The 15,537-nt window shown below is 47.1% G+C and overlaps 1 protein-coding gene across 15 annotated transcripts; it reads left to right on the top strand.

The window, feature by feature from the left end:
• Positions 1–2,036: 2,036 nt before the first annotated feature.
• Positions 2,037–15,377, top strand: LOC120832752 (matrilin-3). 15 transcript variants are annotated; one of them, XR_013452687.1, is made up of 10 exons: positions 2,037–2,375; positions 8,398–8,973; positions 9,861–9,980; positions 10,791–10,910; positions 11,682–11,801; positions 12,269–12,388; positions 12,510–12,629; positions 12,808–12,942; positions 13,437–14,128; positions 14,385–15,377. XR_013452687.1 is itself a non-coding variant. In XM_078089108.1 (10 exons), exons 1-10 carry the CDS (start codon positions 2,075–2,077, stop codon positions 14,435–14,437), a joined length of 1,773 nt encoding a protein of 590 aa, XP_077945234.1. In that variant the 5' UTR covers positions 2,037–2,074; the 3' UTR covers positions 14,438–15,377. The 15 variants fall into 15 exon arrangements, 10 of the variants coding, with proteins under 10 accessions (XP_077945234.1, XP_040055227.1, XP_040055234.1 ...); XR_013452685.1 differs by having other exon boundaries at positions 8,398–9,069; XR_005714246.2 differs by lacking the exon at positions 14,385–15,377 and adding an exon at positions 11,291–11,431 and having other exon boundaries at positions 8,398–9,069; positions 13,437–13,574.
• The last annotated feature ends 160 nt before the right edge of the window (positions 15,378–15,537 follow it).

Genomic DNA, 15,537 nt, shown 5'->3' with positions numbered 1-15,537 from the left:
ATTTTTCTCTATTAAAGATGAGTGATAAGGTACTTGTGCGTTACGGAGAGCCTTCTTATATGTTTTAAGGCTGTCTTGCCAAACTAACCTAGATCCTTCTGATTTGGTGGAACGCCATAATCGTTCAAGTTTCCGTACAGTTTTCTTAGGTTCCGTATTTGAGGGTTATACCAAGGAGCAGACTTCCTTCTTGTAGCTATTCTTCTTTCCAGAGCAGGGCACTGAACTTAGAGCAGAAGGAATGGCTTCTTTAAATAAGGCTACAGCGGTATCCGATAAGCGTTGACTGTAGAAACCTTTGGCAGGAGGAGGTGGTTCCGATAGTAGAAATTCAAAGGTTATCAGACAATGGTCCGACAGGAGAGGGTTCTGGGGAAAAATTGTTAAATGTTCAATCCCAATCCCATACACAATGACCAAGTCGAGAGTGTGGTTAAACAGTGAGTTGGTTTATTTACACACTGACAGAAACCAATTGAATCTAACAATGAAAGAAATGCAGTACCAAGGCTGTCGACATCCACATGAATGTTAAAATTACCCACAATAATTACTATGTCCGTTTTAAGGACCAAACTCGTTAAGAACTGTGAAAATTTAGAAAAAAAATTAGAATAAGGACCTGGGGCCCTGTACACTATTACAAAGAGAACCGCCTGGATTATTTTCCAGGTTGGTTGCGAAAGACTGAAAACCAGGCTTTCAAATGAGTTATAATCCACCTTAGATTTAAAGTTTATTAAAAGCCAGGAGTCATAAATTGCTGCCACTCCCCCCCCTTGGCCTGTGCCTCGAGGAATATGAGTAATAAATATGAGAGTAACATGACTCGGAGGAGTCGCTTCACTTTTACTATAACTCCTCAGTTGTTTACCTTTAACTTAGATAACTGTGTCCGTGGGGCAGACAAGGTCTCTATAGGGTTAATTATGGTTTTGGTGAGTGACTGCTTGGATTGAAGCGCAGAGAAGTGTGTAAGACTGCGACTCTGCTTCCTGGTCTGAACTCTGAGTCATGGATTAAGTCCACTAAGAAACTGGGTCAGGTTCTTAGAAATAAGTTCAGCTCCATCCAAAGTGGGATGGTTTTATCTTATTTTTTTACCCATTTACGCTGCTGTCAGGACAACGTCTTAGCTTGGGTCTGTGAAAAAGCACATCCCCGTTGTCTGCATTTTGAATCATGTAATGGCTCCTTTCGTTGAGCCCAAAACGGAATAAATGTGGTGTGTTTGGCATAAGAGACCACCAGAGGGCCACATGCTACATGTAGCCGATGCCGTCGGTTTTACTGTACTGTGAGTCACACCATCATTGCATTTTGTTACGGACATTATACTTTATGTTGTAGGGCTATTCAGGCCGAATGTCATTGTTGGACAAAACGTCCTAAACGTGCTGGGAATAGAGGCCCTTTGAACATTTCCATGACAACTGAACAGTCAAACCTTGATTTGGGATTGTTGTCTTGTTGCCTCTCTGACGAGGAATCGACTGTGATGTTGTAATTGGACGTTTAGAGTCACTCTTCTTTTTTTCTTCTTTAAAATTGAATTTTAACGAGTGTTCACATTCACATTCAAGTTTAGCCGTGGAAGAAAAAACTGCTAGAATGTCTTATTACTACTGCAGTGTTATTGTAGTTAAGTAGTCTTAACTACAATAACACTGCAGTAGGCAAATACTAATGACGCAATCACAATATGACTCATGTACTACAAACGTTTTAGCAGCAAAAGTTTCAAAAGGATAAGAAGTCATTGGCCCTCTCTCAATCCTTATTTATTGAGTTAATACCACAGCTGCATTTGAATGCAATTTTATGTTTTTGTGGACTGAAGGTTTGTTTACAGATTATTATTTAAGATTTTAGCAAGTCCTAGAATCCAAGAGAAATACAATCATGGAGAAGTGCAAGCTCCCGTTGCTGCCGTGACTTGTCCACTCCTCCGCCCACTCCTCCCCCCCCGCTCCCCCTGGACCTCTGTGTTGTGCACGCCCAAGTGGACGAGACCACATAAATAGGTGCACCTCCAGAGCCCGGGCGAACTGACAGACCTGTGCGCGGCGGCAACATGACCTCTGTAACGTGGGGACTGCTCTGCCTCGGTGGCATCCTGGCAGCGACTTCCCCGCAGTTCGGATCCCGGAACCAGCAGATGCGCTCGACCCGTCTGTTGATCCCGCCGGTCCGTCCACGCGTTGAAGAGATCAGATCCAGCGAGCAAGGCTCTGACGAAGCACCGAGTGCTGAAACTTTTCAAGAGGACCAGCCGAGTGGCTCCACGGCCCGAGGCCCCCGGCAGGGGTCCAGGCCAGGGGCCCGCATCAACCCAGCGCAGGAGAGACGGAGGGCCACGGAGGCCGACAGTGGAGGTCAGTTGGTGCTGCAGATGTTCTGTAAGCAAAAATATACTTCTATTGGTTAGAGACCACCTATTTCTTGCTAAAGTGACATGCGTTGTCTATTTGCAAATTAAACAAAATTAAGAGATAACTAAAAATGAATTCAAAATGATTAAATTAGCTTTGCCTTCAATAAGAATTGCATGTGTAATATATATGTAATAAAAAATAAGGATAATAATTAAATAGATTAATTTGATGAAAGTAAAGTAGATTTATTACCAAGATATGAATATAACGGACCAAAAAGCACACATTGCAAACCCATTTCCACCTCTGTGATATTCACGTTTAAAAACTCTTATTAGGCCAATAATCATTGTACCCAAGTAACTGCTTCTCCTCATGCTCCCCCTCTTCCTCTCCCCACCTCCCTTTGTAAAGCTGGTATAGAACTAATTCCGTGTTTTACCACCCGCCAAAGAAAAGCCAGCCGTTCTCCCAGCTGCAGCACAAAGCAGCCTCCAGTGGCCCATCCATCATTCAAATTTGTTCATTCATGAGTCGTGGGTGGATTTTTTTTTGCCAAAATATCAGGGAAGCATCAGATGTCCACAAGATATTTTCCTCATATAGTTTTGTTTTTTATTCATCAAGCTGAAAACGATATTACGTTAAAAGTGTGTTAAATATGACGTTATAAAGGAAATCCTTTGTCACGGCTCGTGAGAGGGATCCAAAAGCAAACACCGGAACCAGGTAAAGTATAAACACAAAATGCGTATTTATTGTCTCTCTTTCCAAACGACAACTCAAATACTCAGGCCTTCCGGCAATGCACCGCCGTCGTCGGCGGCGTCCCGTGTCTCCCTCGTGACGTAGGAATGGAAGCCACTGAAGTCTCCGGACCCAGGAAAACGCGTGTCTGGAAGGCTGTACTCGGCAATCCCTCGGCGCCGAACCTCTGAAAGATGTCCCTCTTTAACTGCTCCCTGAAGACTTGCAGCAGCTGCCAGCGATGAGTGCACTCCTCCCAGCTGCCCTGCATCAATCTGATTAGACCACAGAAGAGAGAACAAGAGTCCCACCCGCTACCTCCAGAATTACTGTGGCTCCCCCTTGTGACCCTGTCCCGTATCCCCACAGTACCCCCCCCTCAACGGGCGCCTCCTGGCGGCCGCCCGGGCTTACCCGGATTGTCCCGATAGAACTCCCGGAATAATGTGGAGCCAAAAATCTGCCGGCGGGGCAGCCAAGATCGTTCCTCCGGTCCATACCCCTCCCAGTCCACCAGATATTGAAACCCCCGCCCCCGACGCCGGACGTCCAGTATCCGGGAAACCCTGTGTGCTGGATGCCCCTCGATGACCAGGGGAGCCGGGGGAGCATTGGCCGGAGGGCTGAATTCGCTCTCCCCCACCGGTTTCAACAGCGAGACGTGAAACGTCGGATGTACCTTCAGGGCCGCCGGCAGGGTCAGACGAACCGCCGAAGGGTTGACGATCTGTTCGATAGGGTATGGTCCGACGTACCTTGGGTTCATCTTGCGGCCCTCCGTTGCCAGGGGGAGGTCCTTCGCGGACAACCACACCTGCTGTCCTACCCTGTACGCCGGTGCGGGGACGCGATGTCGGTCAGCCATCTTCTTGTTGATCTCCCCCGACCGGGTGATAGCTGCCCGCGCCGAGTCCCACACCTCCTGAATCCGCCGGAGATGGTCATCGACGGACGGGACTGCCACTGCTGCCTCCTGGATCTGAAACAACGGGGGCTGAAAACCGAAACAGACCATAAATGGCGACATCCCCGTAGCAGAACGTGACAGGGAATTGTGGGCATACTCCACCCACGGCAGGAACTTGCTCCATGACACCGGATGCGGCGCCGCGATGCACCGCAACGCCGACCCCAGGTCTTGATTTGCCCGCTCAGTCTGTCCGTTGGACTGTGGATGATACCCTGAAGATAAACTGGCCCTTGCCCCCACAGCCCTGCAAAACGCACCCCATACCTTAGACGCGAACTGCGGTCCTCTGTCGGATACAATGTCCATAGGGATCCCGTGAATCCGGAACACATGCAAGACCAACAGCTCGGCGGTCTCCAACGCAGAAGGCAGTTTGGTGAGGGGAACATAATGAACCGCTTTGGAAAAACGGTCCACTATGGTCAGAATGGTTGTGTTCCCGTCGGATGGAGGCAAGCCCGTAACAAAGTCCACCCCGATGTGGGACCACGGCCTGCCCGGGACAGGCAATGGTTGCAGCAGGCCCGCCGAGGCCTGGTGCGAGGCCTTACCTCTGGCACATTCGGGGCACGCCGCCACAAACGCCCTCGTGTCTCGATCCAGTCCCGGCCACCAAAACCGCTGACGAATGAAGAGAGCCGTCCGTCTCGCCCCCGGATGACACGTCAGCTTCGATGAATGGCCCCACTGAAGTACCTGCGATCTGACCGTCCGTGGCACGAACAGGCGGTCCGCTGGTCCCCCCTCTGGCACCGACTCCCCCCGCTGCGCCTCCTGCACCACCGACTCGATCTCCCAAGTTGCCGCACCTACAATACACTCGGACGGAAGTATGGGCGTGGAATCCGGTGATGCCGGCGGCGGGAAGATCCTGGAAAGGGCGTCCGGCTTGCCGTTCTTGCTTCCCGGGCGATAGGACAACGTAAACTGGAAACGGCTGAGGAACAAGGCCCACCGTGCTTGTCGGGAATTCAGCCTCCGAGCTGCCTGGATGTACGCCAGATTCTTGTGATCCGTCCAAATCCAGAAGGGCTGCAGGCTACCCTCCAACCAATGCCGCCATTCCTGTAGCGCGAGGACCACTGCCAGCAGCTCCCGATTCCCGACGTCATAATTCTTCTCCGCCGGACTCAACCGTTTGGAGAAGAAAGCACATGGATGTAACTTCTGCGTTGACGGATCTCGCTGAGACAGAACGGCCCCGACCCCTGCTTCCGACGCATCCACTTCCACCACAAACTGCCGAGCGGAATCAGGGTGCCTAAGAACAGGGGCGCTGGTGAAGAGAGACCTCAATTTACTAAACGCCCCCTGTGCTTCTGGCGTCCAGCAGAAGGATGCCTTGGTGGATGTTAGCGCGGTGAGAGGTGCGGCCACTCTACTGAAGTCCCTCACAAACCGGCGATAAAAATTTGCGAACCCCAGGAACCGCTGTAAGTCCTTCCGCGTGCCCGGGATCGGCCAGTCTGCTACCGCTCGAATCTTATCAGGATCCGGTTCCACCTGCCCCCGCGCAATCACGAACCCGAGGAAACGAACCGACGCCACGTGAAATTCGCACTTCTCGGGTTTAACGTATAGCCTGTTTTCCAAAAGTCGCCGCAGCACCAGTCGCACCTGTTGCTGGTGCTCGGTGAGGGACCGGGAGAAAATCAGGATATCGTCCAGATAAATGAAAGCGAAGCTACTGGTGATATCCCGAAACAGATTATTCATTAATGACTGGAAGACGGCCGGGGCATTTGTCAACCCAAACGGCATGACCCGATACTCGAATTGCACCATGGGCGTGTTAAAGGCCGTCTTCCATTCATCACCTTCGCGGATACGAACCAAATGATAGGCGTTTCGGAGATCCAGCTTGGTAAAAAACTGCGCCTGAGAGAGAGGTTCGAATGACGGGTCGATTAACGGCAATGGAGTCTTATTCTTTATCGTGATTTGATTCAAGCCCCGATAGTCAATGCACGGACGCAGTGAGTGGTCCTTTTTCTCAACGAAAAAGAACCCCGCGCCTAACGGGGCGGACGAAGGACGGATGAAACCCGCGTCCAGGCACTCCCGAACGTATTTTTCCATTGCTAACCGTTCCGGGCGGGAGATGTTGAAAAGACGGCTAGTGGGCAGCGGAGCCCCCGGGAGCAAGTCTATCGCACAATCGAAAGGTCGGTGCGGTGGCAGAGTACAAGCCTTGTCCTTACTAAACACCTGCGCAAGGTCATGGTAGACTGATGGAACCGTGGATAAGTCTGGAGGAAGTGATGGTACCACTGACGTCGCTGGTGTTCCCCCCGCAGCCCGCAGACACCGGGCATGACACCCCACGCTCCAGCCCGCGATGGCCATAGTTGTCCAATCCACCATGGGGTTATGAAGTTTTAACCACGGGAGACCCAGCACGATCGGACTCGCCGGAGACGGAATAATTAGCAACTGAATGGTTTCTGAATGGTTTCCCGATATACGGAGCGTGAGGGGGCCTGTGCGATGCGTGACCCGGCTGATCAGTCGACCATCTAGCGCGTTAACTGCCCTGGCGCTCTCGAGCGTCTCTAACGGTACTCGCAACCGTGCGGCTAGTCCCTCGTCCATAAAATTAGCATCAGAACCGGAGTCCACGAGGGCGGTGGTCGAGTGATTATGGGAATGAAACAGTAGAATGGCCGGAATGGAAATACGGGATGGGATAGTAGAGGACGCTGCGTTACTCACCAGGAGGTCCTCTCCGCCTGGTGAGGAGCCCCGTTTGGGGACTCCGGACAGTTCCTAGCATAATGTCCCGCGCGTCCGCAATACAAACACAGTCGACGACTAAACCGCCGTTCGCGTTCGGACGGAGTCAACCGAGCCCGCCCCAACTGCATCGGCTCGCCCGCGCCTCCCGAAAACTCCCCCCCCGACCCAACCGGGCTCGAAACCTCCCCCCCCGTGAACTGCGGACGCGACGGCCGCCTCCCCCGCTCGCGTTCACGTTCCTGAATGCGATTATCCATCGTAATTGCCAACGAAATAAGCTGCTCCAAAGTGGTGGTGGCGTCGCGAGAGAGCAGCTCGTCTTTCAGGGTCTCCGACAGGTTCCGCGCAAAAATGGTCCTTAGCGTGTGTTCGTTGGCACCGCTCTCGGCGGCAAGGATCCGGAACGAGATAGCAAAGTCCGCCACTGATTCAGACCCCTGCCGCAGCGACAGCAGCCTATTCAAAGCATCCTGCCCCCGCACCGGGTGGTCGAACACACGTCGCAGTTCCTCAGAAAAACCCGCGAAAGAGCTCAACGCCGAGGACTGACCCCCCCACAACGCGGTCGCCCACTGGGCCGCCCTTCCCCGAAACAAATTCATACAAAAGGCTATCTTGGCTCTGTCGGTGGTATAACTGCGGGGCTGCAGGTCGAACACGAGCTCGCAGTTCAGTAAGAAGCGGCCGCACCCCCCGGCTTCCCCTGCATACGGTTCTGGCAGTGGAACCCGCGGCTCCCGGTCGTTGGCGGCGTTGGTCGGACCCTGGTCCTCCTCTCTCCCTGGAGGATCCGGACCTCCCGATGCCGCAGCCCCCGACGTCCCAGGCCGGTCCATCCGTCGATTCAGCCTCTCCAAGGACTCCATCATCAGCACCAGCATCTGCTCGTGCCTCCCCACCATCGCTCCCTGGGCGCTGAGAGCCTCCTGCACGGATGCCGGGTTTGCTGGATCCATGTTGTATGGCCGAGGGATTCTGTCACGGCTCGTGAGAGGGATCCAAAAGCAAACACCGGAACCAGGTAAAGTATAAACACAAAATGCGTATTTATTGTCTCTCTTTCCAAACGACAACTCAAATACTCAGGCCTTCCGGCAATGCACCGCCGTCGTCGGCGGCGGCGTCCCGTGTCTCCCTCGTGACGTAGGAATGGAAGCCACTGAAGTCTCCGGACCCAGGAAAACGCGTGTCTGGAAGGCTGTACTCGGCAATCCCTCGGCGCCGAACCTCTGAAAGATGTCCCTCTTTAACTGCTCCCTGAAGACTTGCAGCAGCTGCCAGCGATGAGTGCACTCCTCCCAGCTGCCCTGCATCAATCTGATTAGACCACAGAAGAGAGAACAAGAGTCCCACCCGCTACCTCCAGAATTACTGTGGCTCCCCCTTGTGACCCTGTCCCGTATCCCCACATCCTTGAGCATTTGGTTACATTTGTTTCATAAAGTGTCTAGTGAGTGAAGGTTCATCACGTGTGTGCAGGAATGTATAACTCTCTAACTATGTATCGTCGATCAAAATGCATCGGAATGTACACACTTTAAATCTGATTAAAATCTTTTTTTTTTACAGCAATAAGATCCAACTGCAGAAACCGTCCCATTGACCTGGTCTTCGTCATAGACAGCTCTCGCAGTGTGCGCCCTGGTGAGTTTGAAAAGGCCAAAGAGTTCCTGCAGGACATGGTGGACAGCCTGGAGATCGGCCCGGGCGCCACGCAGGTTGGCCTCGTCAATTACGCCAGCACCGTGCACATCGAGTTTCTGCTGAAGACCTATTACGCCAAGTCCGCCCTGAAGCAGGCTCTGGCCCGCGTCGAGCCTCTCGCCTCGGGCACCATGACAGGCACGGCCATCAAGACGGCCATGGAGAAAGCTTTCACGGAGGAGGGGGGGGCCCGACCTAGCTCCGAAAACATTGCCAAAGTAGCCATCATAGTGACGGATGGGAGGCCCCAGGACAAGGTGGAGGACGTATCAGCTGCGGCCAGGGCCTCTGGGATTGAGATCTACGCGGTGGGTGTGGGCAGGGCCGACATGACGTCCCTCCGCCTCATGGCCAGCCTCCCGCACGACGACCACGTCTTTTATGTGGAGACCTATGGTGTCATTGAGAAGCTCACTTCCAAATTTAGGGAGACCTTGTGCGGTAAGGATGATGAGAACGGGAGTGCGGATATTCCATTTATTGGCGCAGTTGACGGGGAAGGAATAAATCATGACAATGACGATAAAGGAAACAACGGTATGTCCGGTCCGTCCTTTTAAATTCCAACCCTGTAATCATACGGGCAGCACCATAGACGCAATCTGCATTCTGAAGTCGCTGGTCTTTCTTTAGTCACAAGAACAAGGGCAAAGAAACCAGAGTGATTTGCCGCCACTTGTCCAACAAAGAGGTGTTGACAAGCTGTTGATGGTAGTTGATGCATACATCTTTAAACATGTCCAATAAGACATGTACATCCTCAACGAAGAGGAAACATCCTATGATAACTCTAACTGTTGAAAGCTAACACGATGCTGCCTGTAGTTTTCACGTGGCACGCGCTGCTCTCTGCTAAGCCCTTGCTTAGCTGGTCGGTTGGACTGAAAAATGTGGCTGAAAGGCTTCATAACAATATTAATAATAATAGCTCTAGGAATGACTTCTAGATTTCTAGAAATGTTTTCCACGTCACTATCAACAACGTGCAACAGTAATAACAGAGGGCTGCCTCGGTAGGTATTGTGTTTGCTTGGGATATTCCTTTGGAAAATGAAGCTGGGTGGTTATTCAGGCGTCTTGCATTGAAAAGTCAATGTAACATTGGAAAAGGCCATGTGACTACTTCTCTTCCTTTAATTTTTACAACAACAAAATGAATGTACTATAACATCTAATGAAACCAAGAAATTAAGCTAACTAATCTGCACGTGGCTTTTTAGAATTACATAATTGAACAGTTCTTCCTGTGTACTTACTAACATAAATACAACACAAAATGATTTATTTCAATGGGCACAAGCCAATCAGACAATAGTGTTTCTTTTCAGGTTTGGATCCATGTGATCAGGGACACAATTGTCAACACATTTGTGTCAACAATGACTACTCGTACGACTGCAAGTGTCGCAAGGGCTATGTCTTGAATCCGGACAAGAAAACATGCTCCCGTAAGTATCGTTATCTTTGTTTTATCATTATTATTAGTAGTGTCAGTGTGACAAACCCCCATTGTGTGGTTTTCAACTCCTTAAATGACTAAAATGGTTAAACATGGTTTTATATTAATAAATTTGTGATTAAATATGCTAAAAGCCTTACAACAACAACAACAGATTTCTAACTTTTAAATTAGTTACTTTTGGTTGCCCCAAACAGATGGACACACACAACTCAGCACAAATTAAGTGAATAGGAAAAAGTGAGACCTGTGCTGATGAGAGGCACACATAGAAGTAAACGATGGCCACTTAGAGACAACCAGTAGATATTTGTTTGAACTTTGAGCTAAATTACTAGCTTGACTGAATATTACGTGTCAGTAGGTCAGATGCCCCAACTGCATATGAACCACGCATGCGGTCGCGACCCACAAGTTGTGAACCACTGTTTCATCGTTTGTCTCTTAAGCCTCCCCACTCCTGAAAAAGCCTAAAGTCTATTCTAATTCACTTGCAAGAAAAATATGGTGCATCTTATGTTTCTACTAAACCCCCCTCAAAAGCCAGACTAGGTTGTCTTATACTCAGTTTTAAGTTAATTTCAGTCCACTAGGACTTGGCTTGAGAACTGGAGGGTTGTTGGTTCTGTCTCCAATGTGGACTAATTAATGAGTGACCGATAGCTGGAGAGGTGCCAGTCCACATCCTGGCTGCTGCTGGTTTGTTCTTGAGCAAGGCCTCAAAGATGAGTAGTTAGCTCCCGTTTAAAGGCTGATGTGCACATGCATGAAGCGGAACTGACTGGGAATGTCTTTTCAGTTTCAGATACATGTGTCCGAGCACACGACTGCCAACATATCTGTGTCAACACTGATGACTCTTACATCTGCAAATGTCGCAAGGGATATGTGTTGAATTCAGACCAGAAAACATGCTCACGTAAGAACCCTCACTGTTAGATTTCATGTCCCACTCTTGGTGTAGCATTTCAGGTCTCCCAAAAAGTGTATTATGGCATTTTTAGACTGTTCAGAGTGTGAAGCTGTGTAGAAATGATGAAATGACATACTTGTGTCAGCAAGTATGTCATTGATTTATACATGCAAATGATGTGAGGGATATGTGTGCAATGCAGACCAGAAAACGTGCCAACGTAAGAACGCAAATATTTTCCATAGATTTGTGTTTTGCGTTTCTATCGGTTATTTGTAATGTGGACGTACATATGAATTGTAAAAATAATCATTGCCAAGCAAACGTTCCACACTATGTTCTACAATAAGGGCTTTGTGTCACGTGTGGCAGTTTTTTCATTTCAGGTTTGGATTCCTGTACCCAGGGACATGACTGCCAGCATATTTGTGTCAACACCGATGATTTATACATCTGCAAATGTCGTGAGGGATATGTGTTGAATGCAGACCAGAAAACATGCTCACATGAGAACATAGACTTTTCAGGTAGACTTCATGTGTTTTTTTAGGCACATGTATCCCATGATTCTCTGAAGCGACTGGAAATCTGAGGCTAATGAGGAGACTTTCTTCGCTGCCTCAGTACTTCAGAGACTCTGGAGACTGATTGATACAGAAAGAGGAGTGAAGTCAATTGCATAGAAAAAGTCTGAGGCTCCAACTGTCCAGAACTTCTCTCCTTGACTTATGTTATGATCAGTTATATTGAGCAATGTGGAAATCTGTCTTTTTTCAGGCTCTGATCTATGTGCCCGTGGACATGATTGCCAGCACATTTGTGAGGACAACGATGACTCTTACATCTGCAAGTGTCAAGAGGGATATAGGTTAAATGCCGACCAAAAAACATGCTCACGTAAGAACTTGGACATTTATTTACATTTGGTGTGTTTTAGGTCCAATTGGACATTCTTTGGACTATTAGGGTTTTGAAATATTGAGAGAATATTGTCCTACTGCAGTGGGAATGACTTTTTAGTCCCTTTTGTTTGGATACATGTGACCAGGGACGGGACTGTCAGCAAGGCTGATTCATATCTGTGACGTGATCCAGCAACACAAATATCCCACAAATAGGACGTGATGAGGCAGTTTCCCTTTTAGACACACAAGATATCTGTTTTTGCCAATATTATTTTATATTATTTAGGTTGGCGGGAATAAGAAAGAGAAATAGAGACTGGGAATGCTGAAATGTGTTGGTCACATGGCTAAGGCATCGGCTTCTTCTCAAGAGAGCTGTGACCGAAGGCTCTGCAAAAAGCTGAGGGGTTGTTGTTATGTCATAGGGACTGGAACTGAAATGTCGGGTTTTCTTTTCAGGTTCCGATGCTTGTGCCCAGGGACATGACTGTCAGCACATTTGCGTCACAAATGGGAACTCTTATATCTGCAGGTGTGGAGTAGGATACGTGTTGAACGTAGATCAGAAGACCTGCTCACGTAAGAAACGTCTTCCTTTAAACAAGACATTGGCACGGCACCTTGAGAATGTTTGAATAGTAATTGTATTGCGCTTTACACTAATAAATATCAAGATAGATGTGTGCATATTTCTTTCCAGGTTCAATTACATGTGCTCAGGGACATGACTGCCAGCAGATCTGTATCAACAACGGTCACTCATTCAACTGCAAGTGTCAAGTGGGATATGTGTTGAATGCAGACCAGAAGACATGTTCACGTAAGGACTTAGAGTTTTTCCCCAACATGCATAATGTTTCCCCCCGTGTCTAATCAGTTCCAGCCTCAGTTTCAACCCTCTCACATTATTGCTTTGTGAGCTGCGTGGTAGAAATAGTGTTGAGCTTAGCCCAACTAAGGAAATGTGCCAGACTGACAATGGTTTGGTGTCCTCAAAGAAACTACGAGCAACCAAGTTTTGACAGCGGACCTGGGGCTCTTTGAATACTCTTTCCCTATAAAACTCAAAGAGGCTTCATGACCCGGTGATGGTCTTGACGAGAGCCATTCTAAACTTCGTAGAAAGATTTAAGGTGAGAGTAACATGTTTCCAATTGTGATCTGTTATGATGTTTATATCATGTTACTATCATGCTATATTTCACCCAGGCTTTGTACTTGTAAAGAGTATATACTTGACTAATTTCCCAAAGCAAAGTAGTAGCAAAATTGACTTTGGCCTCACTGGCAGCATGGAAAGTTCCGAAGCCTACATTAAGCAGCTGAAAAGATCATCTGGATGGATTATGGTCTGTTGATATTCTGGCTCAAAATAAAATACAGTAAGGTTTAGGCTGCGCAGCAAACATAAGCAAACAACAGGATATATTGTAAGTAGAAAAACAGGTCATTTACGTAACTTCTGTACTGTTATATATACTCGTGCAAAATCTCTCTCTTACGTGTTCTCCCATGTGGATGCACTGCTTATGGAATTGATAGGGGACTTTGGATATCATTTAATTACAGTGCATAATGACCTGAATAGTTATCATACCTTTCATGTCTACCCTTTTGCCTTCTTTAGCTTTGGATAAGTCCGCTGTTGACAGCAACCAAAGCCACTGTCCAACGACGAGCAAAACCTCCACTGGTCCAGCCGTTAACAGCACAGTTTGTAGGACTGTGTGCTGTGAGGCTGGCTTCAGGAAAGAGAGACTGCACTGGAAGTTGCAGTGCTGCACAGTTATTCGTTGTAATTGATTTGCTTGTTGAGTATTGTGATTTTTCAGTAATTGATTTTGTATTTATAGGTGAGTATATTGTTCAAATGGTTATTAACATGCGTCCTCTGTAATGACTAAACTCAGTAACTGAATACTCTCGGGTTGTGATTCACTACTATATTTCCTAATCTCACTGATGAAAGTAAAAATCATGTTTTGACCAAAATCTACTACAGTGTTCAATCAATATCCATTTTGCTTAGGTATCCACTTTTAATAACAACTCGATCCTGTCTGATTTCGTCAGCTCCAAAATGTTCCCATATTGAAACCGGCATGGAGGAATTGAAGATGAGCTGTTGAGCCTAATGGATGATTAAAAAGAGGCTGTGCCAAACGTGGTGAAACACCATCACATCTTCTCCTTCTTGTTGTTTTTTCATCCTTTCAGAGGAATTGAGAAGTGAAATAACTCAAGACGCCTGCATGTGTGAAGCCCAGATTGTGTTCCAGAAAAAGGTGCAGTATGCCATTCAGGAGCTGGGCAGAAAAAATATCCTTTTGACTACGAGAAAGAAGGGTCGGTGGTTTCAATTTGTTTTCATTAAAGAGAAATATTTGGTTTGTTCCTCTAAAAATGCTAGATACCGAGCTCTCGCTACAATGATCTTGTTTCATTAGTACCTTTAATACAAATTTGTTTAATCTGAATCCACAATTTTGAATCATGCTCCAATGTGATGATGGACAGTCTGATGATGAGCATTTCTATTTTAATACATTTGGATTCCTTGACAGCCCATGTTCACTTGATGACCTTTCAGACAAAGTGAGCCTGATTGAGGAGCAACAGCACAATTAAGGACAGCAATGAAGACATGTTCATGACTTGCATCTTTTGACTGAACCCTTCAGTAAGAATGTCTAAGATTCGGCGTGCTATTGATCTCTCATGCAGTATACTGATTTTGTGAATATTTTATATGATAAACAAGCATTTTCATCCGCAACACCGTATATTATTTCTTTTCGGGTAGTCGGATAAAACTGATGTCGTTGTTGACATACCGCACCTGTATATTTGTATGGGATGATCCATTTCTACTTAGCAGTGTGAGCCATTGAGTATGAACACAAAATACGGAATATAATTAGGGAATTTATGGAATAGAGTCCCCACTTCACGATAAACATGTTAAAAGCAAACTTTCAGCGATGTTGATGTTTTTCGTAGGAAACAGTTCCTTGTTGTGATTGTCGAACACAATGCCTCCATCCATAAGCATAACACAACAACTAATCTCTTCTACAACCAGAGCATTGTACTCTAATTGGCATATAGCTTTGTTACATCACAGTGAATTACTGTAATCCCATTCTTTCATACATGCAGTTTTGTTAGCAGCAGACAGGTAGGCCTACAGTGGTTTAAGTGGGAGAAGGAAAACAATGTATTTATTGGATGGCATCAATACTTTGCACACTTGGCAAGTGTTGTACCAAAGGATCTGGCAGGAGTCACAGCAATGAAATGCATATTTTCAAGATTTTAATTTAAGTCAAGATCCACCAAGTTCTTGAATTCAGTTAAAACAACAACATTTTACCGGACAGCATTTACACTATACAATACAGTACTGTTCTGCTTTCTTATAACACATGTGAAACCGATTGAAAAGAGTATTTGTGGTGCACCGATCTTTGTGTAGACTGATATTATTGTTTATCTTATGTTTGTATTTGTCTGGTTATTTTCTATTGGGTGTATAGTTGCAAATGGAAAATAAATATTCTCAAAATGGTCCAATCTGTCTTGTTTTGTTGCATAAAGCCCTTTTAAAATAAACAAAATCATGATGTGGCTTTTATCATTTCATAAATGAAGATTGAGAGGAATGATACTTTCAATTGACAGACGTTTTAAATATATATATTTTTTCTGGTTGAATTGCTGGTTTAAAT

This window comes from Gasterosteus aculeatus, chromosome 15, assembly GCF_964276395.1.
Source record: "Gasterosteus aculeatus chromosome 15, fGasAcu3.hap1.1, whole genome shotgun sequence".
Classification (NCBI taxonomy): domain Eukaryota; kingdom Metazoa; phylum Chordata; class Actinopteri; order Perciformes; family Gasterosteidae; genus Gasterosteus; species Gasterosteus aculeatus.
The sequence above is the reverse complement of the archived record's forward strand: the minus strand, read 5'-3'. Positions and strand labels throughout refer to the sequence as shown.

Coding starts and splice junctions, on each gene's coding strand:
- LOC120832752 (XM_040199292.2), top strand. CDS start 2,075: ATGACCTCTGTAACGTGGGGACTGCTCTGCCTCGGTGGCATCCTGGCA. Junction 2,376..8,397: donor CACGGAGGCCGACAGTGGAG/GTCAGTTGGTGC, acceptor TTTTTTTTACAG/CAATAAGATCCAACTGCAGA. Junction 10,911..11,290: donor AGACCAGAAAACATGCTCAC/GTAAGAACCCTC, acceptor TTTTCATTTCAG/GTTTGGATTCCTGTACCCAG.